The sequence below is a fragment of the Lepisma saccharinum genome, chromosome 25 (assembly GCF_977018435.1).
Source record: "Lepisma saccharinum chromosome 25, izLepSacc3.1, whole genome shotgun sequence".
Classification (NCBI taxonomy): domain Eukaryota; kingdom Metazoa; phylum Arthropoda; class Insecta; order Zygentoma; family Lepismatidae; genus Lepisma; species Lepisma saccharinum.
Window position 1 is genome coordinate 38,100,062 of NC_139253.1, and position 9,211 is coordinate 38,109,272.

Sequence of the window (9,211 nt, forward strand, 5' to 3'; positions counted from 1 at the left end):
ATTATGATACTAAGGTTTTTTTTTAATTGCCACGAAAATAGCCATGCTGCTGCCTTTTTGTCACGTACAAGGATACGAATTTGAGGTCCATCTAACACACCTACTTTGAACGTCTCGGAAGACAAAGCGGGAAAGCAGAAACTATATGTTGAAAATAAACACCATTAGTATTCAATGCCTTAAAGAACTGCTTAATCAAATCAAGCTTGATATGTAGCGATCCTGTCTCGGCTGACAATTAGGGCAATCCTGCTTCCAGAGTTTCATGGATGGACCAATTCTGTGTCCAGTACTTATCTTGAAGATGGATATTTCGTGAATCTTTGTGATGTTCAAGCACGGAGCTGACCATTTTGAAATTAACACAAATGAGAAGACCTGGGCAGTAAACGAAGTATTTGTATTCAGAAAAGAAATCCAAAACAATCTAGTTCCACTTTCGAAAATATGACCCTTTGATAAGCAGTGCAGTATATATATATATATTTCTTCTTGCAGCTCGAGTCTAATAACTCACCTGCTTTCTTATGTCTACTTGAAGCCATAATCCGATGCGAAAAAAAACAGGTTGTGTTTTAATGTGTGTTTAAGGTAGAACTAGGCGTCATTGTCAACCTATTCGCATTGTAAATACCAATGGACGTCCATTTCCACAAAATAAAACTTTCAAATTGCATGATAACTACAACACGTACAGGAAAATCGATTTCAGATTTTAAATCAGCGTTGAAACAATATTCAGAAACAGTTGGAAAATCTAATGCAACAGAAAATGAGAACAAAATTGTTCCCCAATGTTATTTGTACCTTCCGGCTCGAAAAGTTATTATTGTTTAGAAAGTAAATCGCAATAAATTCCGTAAGTAAAGAAGAGGGGAATTTCAGTATAATGCACTTTGAAGCATACATATCTGTGCATGAACGCCACACATTACTATAGCACAGAATAATACCTTCATGAAACGTCCAAACATTTATATTTATCAAAAATGATTATATTTCACATCAAAGATAAATTTTAAGTAATTTCATACTGTCTTGCATTATACAATCGTTACAAAAAATACGGAATTTGTGTGGTTAAAAGTAAACGCATTTTGTTTATGAAAAGAATTGGAAAATCTCGTTATGTTTACAACTTGTCAAACTGTCTAGATATTTTTGCAGGAATACATTTAAAGGGAAAGGAAGAAAAAAATGTAAATCTTGTATAACATTTGAGAGCATGATGTACTTTGTCTCTGCATAGACCAAAAAGCTAATGGGATGTAGTTGAGTGATGTATAAAAATGTTCTCGCGTAGTTCATATTCTTCAGGTTTTTTATGTTAATACAGGATACTTAACAAGAACCTGTCATGAAGATTGATAAGATACAAGAGAACTTTTGAGATACGTATAACAACTGAAGCACTACAACGAAAAATACGCTCAACTTCTACAAGCTGATGGGCCAACAGCAGTCAGTAAAGAATAACAGACACATCATACGCACATATGCAGACGATATTCTACTCACTGTTACAGCTGTAGACTTGCGATACTGTCAGGAAGTTTCCAAGTTATAGTCCCGGCCTGAAAGTGAACGTTCCTTTGCGGGCATACCTTTATAAATTTAATCTCATTTTCACCCATTATCGTCGTCGCGATTAGCCAAAAGTGGAAGAAAAGCGACTCAAAATAAGAAAAATATAAAACGAACATAATTATTTTGAGCTTTCTTTATAATAGTCTACACTGGATATAAATATCTCATGACCTGTAGGAGCTAAAGATATGCACACTGCTTTAATGTAAAAGTATTGCAAAAAATGTAGAATCTTCAAATGTATATACGTATTCATAAATTTCGCTATTGGTATCTCTTTCGTCTTAATAGATTTATCGCAGCTAGCACGTTTTACAACTGCAATGTTACTACTGCTCGTTCTTTTTCATATGCCTACATAACGCTGAAACCCCGTAATCTATATTGATTCCCTGATACAAGGTTCCCATATGAATTTGCTGAGTTTTCCAGCCCATATTATTATGTTGGAACCCTGTGATATTTTTAGAATAAACTAGTAAGAGGATTTCGCATTGTTTAAGGATGGGAAAGGTTAGAAAAGGTTACATCCTTGTTTGGTAATCTGATGGGTAAGACGAAGATTGAATGACAATACAAAAATGATCATGAAGAAAATATTGCTCAGAGTAATTCTTGGAAGTTTTCCTGGCGGCGAATGATGAAGAAGTTCTCTCTGGATATCAGCCAGGTGATTTCCGGATAGGTTCCGAGCTTTCGAGAGCTAACGTCACTCTCATCTTCAGGGATTGAAGTGCAGAGAAAAGTTGGTGTATGGTTATATGTATTTTATGTGGGAGGGGTACGGTGAAGGTGGCGGGCCAATCAGGTGCCGTCTCTACGACGTCCGCGATGCCAGTCGCTAACCAGGCTGGGTCCAGTTCTAGTCCCGTGTCCCTGTTCAGGTTTCCCTTTTCCCCATGGATGGCTATTGCTTCCTTGATGATTCTGTCCCAGTAATTAGATGACTTATTGATGATCTTGGTGGTTGTAAATTTGATTCTATGGTCCTCTTGGATTGAATGTTCTGCTAACCCGGATTTTTCTGGGTGAAAATGCTTTATGTAGCTGGTATGTTCTTTGTATCGTTGTTCGATTGTCCTCCCTCAGAGTGGTTTAATTTTTGCCTATGATAGGGACAAATGAAGAGCCGCTGTTCTCTAGTCCGTAGGGCGTCTGACTGCCACGCGGGTGACCCGGGCTCAATTCCCGGGGTGGGCATAAATCGGCTCCGGGGTCACCCAGACTCAAATTAATGTGTACCTGGGCGGTTAAAGGCGACCGGAGTGTGGTGCTGATCACATGAGCTCCAAAATGACCGAGATAGAGAATATGTGGGGCCGACTCCGACATCCCCTAAATGTGCCTTAATGGCACGGTGTCCCTCTTAGGGACAGATGGACCATGAAATTTAGCAATCCAGGAGACTTGCTTTAAAGATACCGGAGTGAATGTCACTCTAGAAATATAGTACTAATATTTTTCCTTATCAGAGAAATAAAAAGAACGGTACGGGAAAGTAAAGCCCGCTTCTGTGAAACAAAGTCCGTTAAAACTCCCACAATGAGAGCCACTGCAGATAAGCATTGGGGACAACGGTCCACCCATCAACGTTAATGACTCCCCGTAATAATAGGAACAGAAATCATACGACGGGGTTCCTTTCTCAACACGTTCATCCGACTTCACAATTACAGAACCCGCCGGAGGGAGACAATGGACAGCACGTACTGTACCGTAGGCTTCAATTATGTCGTAATGACAGGCATCTCAAGCCCCAGTATTCCCTGCTGTCCCACTTTGGGGATAGCAAATTGAAAGTTTTTTTCGCTTGTCTTTGGAAGACGCTCCGAATGGTAATCTTCTATTCACATGTCCGTGAACCTATAACCCTTTCATCCCTCTTCCCTGCTTCCCCATTCATGCTTGCTCCCCTTTTTTGTTTTTATTACTTTTTCAACATTTATCGGTTTTCTCAGAATGCTTGGTGAATACGGCGATAGGAATTATCTAGCGGTTTCTAGGGCTTAGGGTGCGACTGCACAATCCGTATGCTTCAGATTTCAAGGTTTATAAAGTTCTGATATCTTCTATTGTGTTTGGTACTTTGCAAATTTAAGTTGACAATGAGGGTGATGGATTGGATTCAAGAACAAACACAAATAACCCTTTTATTGCGTTTAAAGGTTTAGTACAGAAAATAGACGGGATGATGGAAAATGACGTCAAATGGATGATTTCCATGTAGAACTTTGAGCAAAAAATGCAGGCTTGACCAGGTCTCGAATCTGGGTCCCGGGCATACAGTGTTATTGCTCCACCAATGTTTCTTTAAAGAAGTCAACTCCTAAGCGGCAGTTTTCCCAACCTCACATCAATCAATTTAACTCAATTTCTGCATTTTTCATTCAGGACTTCCAAACGTTCATTTCTCACCAGGCGTAACGCGCTGTTCTAAACATTTCTTCGCGGAGGTCAACAACCGACTGAGCCACCCAGCCAGTCCTCATTTCGCGTGATTTTCACTGTCGTTGAATTGCCTGGGTGAAATCGGCTCCCTCCATAAAGTACATCTCCTGCGTGTGTCATATCGTAAAGCAATTTACCAGTGTTGTGAGGCACTAGGCACCATCCACACCATCAATGCTTCAAATTAATAGATCCCGCTGCAGTATTGCTGGCAAACACAATTATTCCACACAGGTAAATCTGTTACAGCAAAGCATTAGACGCAACCAGGTCTCACTCGGAAGCTCAGTTGGTAGAGCATGGCACGCTAAGCCAGGGATCCAAGTTCAAGTCCTGGTTGAGCCTGAATTTGTAGCTGAAATTTCTACATAGTACCTCATGTGTTCGATAGTTTACACATTCTTCAACTCCCCAAATTTCACAATTTTAGCTCGAATAGTTTCGAAGATATCGGTATGTTTTCTGAAATAGACAATAGACAGTCCATTGAAGAAATTAAGTCTATAAAATTTGCATATAATTTTTAATCTTCACACATGTTACTTTTCGAGATAATGATTAATAACTTTAGATGGTTTGTAGTTTATTAAGGCCAGAACCAGCGCGTTAATTTATGTTGCATGAATTCTGTACGTTGCTTGCTGCCACTTTGGCTTATTGCAAAGATGACGATGAATGATGAATAAATGAAATTACAGAGACACTCAGAAATAAACACTTATTCCAGGATCATTTCGCGAATTCGTAATCTTTGATGACGAGACTGTAAGTCGACAACTTAACGTGCTTGTCCACCAAGGCAGGTATTCATGGATGTTGAATTTAGCTCCTAATTCTTATATCCACCAGATTCCATCTATATAGATATTATAGCTTGAGACATCTATAGTATACTCGAACGGACGACCAGATAGAAAGCTGCAGAAGGGTAATTATTTCAGGTTTTGTATATGTTCAGGTACCATGAAAACTACAAGCAAAAAGAGCCTACAATTTCAGGGAGGACAAGTACAAAGCAAAGCTTACCATATGGTTATATTATGAATACAGATAATTTTAAAAGATACATGTTCATTAGACGGAAGTAGAGAATCGGGGGCCTCCCCGATGGCGCAGTGGTAGCGTCATCGCCTTGTAATCAAGGGGTCCCGGGTTCGATACCCGGTGTAGGCACAAGTAGTTCGGATCCCACTTTAAACTGGAGGTCCAGTCCCGATTAGCCTTACTGTGCATAAAGTGGACTTAAAAAACAACAAATCAAGCAATCAATTAGAGGATCGTGTTCGATTGGGGAAAACTAACGACATTTGAAGTGTCTCTCCGATGGCGCAGAACTAACGCTGCCCCTTTGTAATGAAGAGATCCCGGGCTCGATCCTGGTGGAGACACATTGAACAGTACTTTATGCTATCATTTTAAACTGTAGGTCCAATTTCCAGTATCCAACCTGAGTATACTGTGGAGTTAACACAAATAACTTTGCTAACTATACTTCACTGACACGTCAAACGATTGCACATACATCAGCAGACATCCTTACGTACAGGCAACCCAACTTACAACGTAACTGAGCAGGTTGCATAAACGTCAGGCGGTTGCGTAGATACGAAAGGAAATTTTCCTCAGGTTTAAATTCAGCCTAATATATTGAATTCATGTTCATACTTGAGTCTTGAACAGAAGAAAGATCTCTCTTTCGGTAAAGGTGTTTAGACGAACAACGTTCGATTACCGTTGTATTTTGTAATGGTGTTTTCAGTGATCACTGAAATTTTAACAGTATGACACATTTCTGTTGAACTTGTGGTTGAGAACCAACTTGTATGTGGAACTCTTGATATAATATAACGAGAAAGAATAATAGAGAATATTCATTGTTGTGGACATGGACAGATGTTACGAAATGTAAGTTTAATGGTGAATATTTGTTGTGTTTCAAAATATTGGAGTCGAAGATATTGCCTATCGTGTGTACAATTGAGTTAATTTTTATGAAAGTTGGTAGATTAGAATATGATCCATGTTTAAAGTTTGTTATTTGGAAACCGTGTTGCTGTAATTATCCATATGTGTACATTTATGAACCTAACCAAACTGATAATAGTTTTGACATACGCATGATAGTAATGTAAAGTATGATGATGTTTCTCTTTGTTGCCAAAAATCTAAGAAGTCCGATTGCGAAGAGTAAAACACTTATTATAACTTTACACAGGCCGGTGGGTGCGTGTAAATTTTAGGGTAATACGTAAATATCTAGATAATAAGCTGATTTGTAGAGTATTAGGCCATCATTTTGTTCATGGCTACTTGTCAGTATATACACTAAAATATCTGTAATATGTTGGCATACTCCCGCATATAGTTTACTCATACTGGAACACATGGGAAACTAAACCTGTCAGAGACAACAACATTAAGTGGCTCAAAAACTTCTTAAATTTAAAGCTTACAAATTGAGAAGTTATCATGCCAACAGCAAAGCTCTCAAGATATTGAGTTTTTAGAAACCAAGACTTGCTTTCCACTGGGCACTACCTCAATCGTATCTGAAAGGACGTACAACTTTTCAATTAGATTATGATTGATCTCTGATGAGCCTTTCGTTTGGTAATACAACATTCTAACATATTGGAGATATACACGCGGTATGTTAAAAGTTGGGTTGAGCACTGCTGAGAGAGTAGAAGGGCTACAGTCATAATTTCGTACGCATACAGGCAACACTATCCACGAAACACACCTTATTATTTACTGTAGGATTACGAACATTCAACAAATTCTAAAGGTCATATAGCTCAATATAAACACGTTTCCAGACTGTAATATTCAACACATACACAATGTATCACTACACATTTTGTTAATAACATCAAATAAACCACAAAGGTAAAGAACTGTGTTACGTTATGGTTTCGTAGGGTTCGTGCACACATGAACATAACAATGACGTATAAAGTCCCATATTGCGCAAACAGAGACAAACACAAGCAAGCTCTTTTATTACCAAACTCTGCTTGTTCATGGTGAGAAACCTACTGTAATAATCCTTATGCAGTTCCACATATCCATTTCCTGAAAAGAAGATTTCAAATTAGATCAAGGGAAAATAAAAATTTAAAAGTTATTTCACAAAACAGAAAAATAAACCAACTTAGATTAAGAAACTGATATTAAAATATACATTTAATAGATATTAATTTTCCAAACGAATGTATCTCTAAAATAAATAGAATAGTTATACGAAATCCTTTTCTCCTTAAATAAATAAATAATAAAAGATACATCATAAATAAAAATACTTGAATTTTGAGTGTAAGTCAGTTGACGCGCATGTTCATTGGTATTATACACTAATCAAGCTCATATCAGGCGCTTCTTCTTCACATACTCATCACTCATCAATAATTTCCCTGCTCGTTGCTGCGTATCATATAAGTTCGGTTGAGTTATTTTAAAGTCTTCTTTATGCTTAGATAGAGGAGACTGGAGCCACAACTTAAAGTTGGATCAGAACTACTGCGAAATCTGCTCCGCCACCGAGGACATGTTCACGTGTTCGTACATCTTAGGAATTCTATACATGCAAGCACTTTCTTGGTTCGTCACACCATCCAGAGATTTTCTTAACATCTATAATTAGAGTGAATGTATTGTTCAACTAAAAATAATGAATTTATTCATAAAATGTTCATAACTACAATGAATCTATTATTATAATCTCCATCAATGTATTGTAATAATATCCAACACCGAAATGAATTTATTTTTCAAAGTTTTTGAAAATTACAATGAGCTTATTACAATTTCTAACACTGCAGGAGTTTTAACGACCTTGAGCATCTTCCGAAAACTTATGTTTAATTTCTAAATCCTGAAACATTATATCAGTTTAGAATTTCTTGTACAATATTCATGAGGATTGCATGTGCATTTGATGCTATCTAAATATCTGTGATGGAAAGAAAAGCCTACGCTGAAAAACTGACCAAAATATTTAGATAATGCAAGTCACAGAGATTTAAATACCTGGTGTTTCATAAATAATTGAGGGATTACAGAAATTTATTGCAAGTAAACTATTGAACTTTCGTTAATGAAACAGTGAAGAACAATCGAGGAACGCAAACAGTTTGTGCGTTCATGTTTCGTTAAGCTAAGTGTTCCTACCCATGCCGCTAGGCGATACTCAAGTCAATTACATCACTCACAGTGTTTTGTGCACTGTTGTGGTCCTCAAGATCACGGGACCTTACACAGTGTGACTTCTTTTTGTGGAGTGTCATCAAAGACAGGGTATTTGTCTCACTGATACCGCGTGATATCGCAGCCCTAAGGGAACGTATCACCGCAGCGATAGACGCTATCGACAGGCCCATGTTGATTCGAATGTTGGAAAAAATAGGCTATCGTGTTGATGCGTGCCGTGTCATCCGTGGTGAATACATTGAGCATTTGTTGGTGTTAAAGAAAACTGTCCGAGTTCCTCGTTCGTTCTAGATTGGTTTCATTAACGTAGGTTAAATACTTTACTCGCAATAAATTTTTGTAATCCCTCACGTATTTATGAAACACCCGGTATGAGAAGATACAAAAAAAGTTAATTTTCAAATTTTACAATTTTGGCGCCATTAATAGAAATAATGTATATGTTTGTACTCCATCGTGGTCGGTAACTGCAGAAACACTCGGGGCTTCCACTAATTTTACGAAGACAAATTCTCTGCCTATTCAGGTTTTCACAGCACTTTTAAGTATCTTTATAGACCAACACATATTTATTTACCTTGCAAATAAATAAGTGTTTTAAGTTGAACATTTATAAAATTATTTGAGTTTATTCAGTAATATTCCGTGGCGGAGTGGTTTGGACAGCACCCTACGACTCTTTGCGAGTCCCTTCATCAAGTTCATCATCACTCATCCTTGTCGCAATTAGCCAAAAGTGGCAGAAAAGCGACTCTAAATATATCAAACATTCAACAATCTTGAGAAAAAAGGTGTAAAATTAAAGAACACTTTAACATAAAATATTTCCGAAAATGGAACCAGTTTGTAGGAAATATTGAAGTGTGTTTTGATTTTTCAATTCTGGAAAGGGAAACAAAAGTATTCAGTTGCCTTGATTGTAGCAGGTTTTGGATTTATTTCACAAATTTCTCTAATGTTTCCACGA

General features: G+C 37.6%; 1 protein-coding gene across 1 annotated transcript in view; it reads right to left on the bottom strand.

The window, feature by feature from the left end:
• Positions 1 to 7,668, bottom strand: part of nrm (neuromusculin) — a 541,650-nt gene extending 533,982 nt beyond the window's left edge. The window contains exons 1-2 of the mRNA XM_083111557.1: positions 7,647 to 7,668; positions 7,075 to 7,110 (exon numbers count right to left, since the gene is read on the bottom strand). Of these exons, the coding sequence (XP_082967683.1) occupies positions 7,075 to 7,110; positions 7,647 to 7,668 (58 nt within the window). The remainder of the gene's footprint in view (positions 1 to 7,074; positions 7,111 to 7,646) is intronic.
• Between the last annotated feature and the right edge of the window lie 1,543 nt (positions 7,669 to 9,211).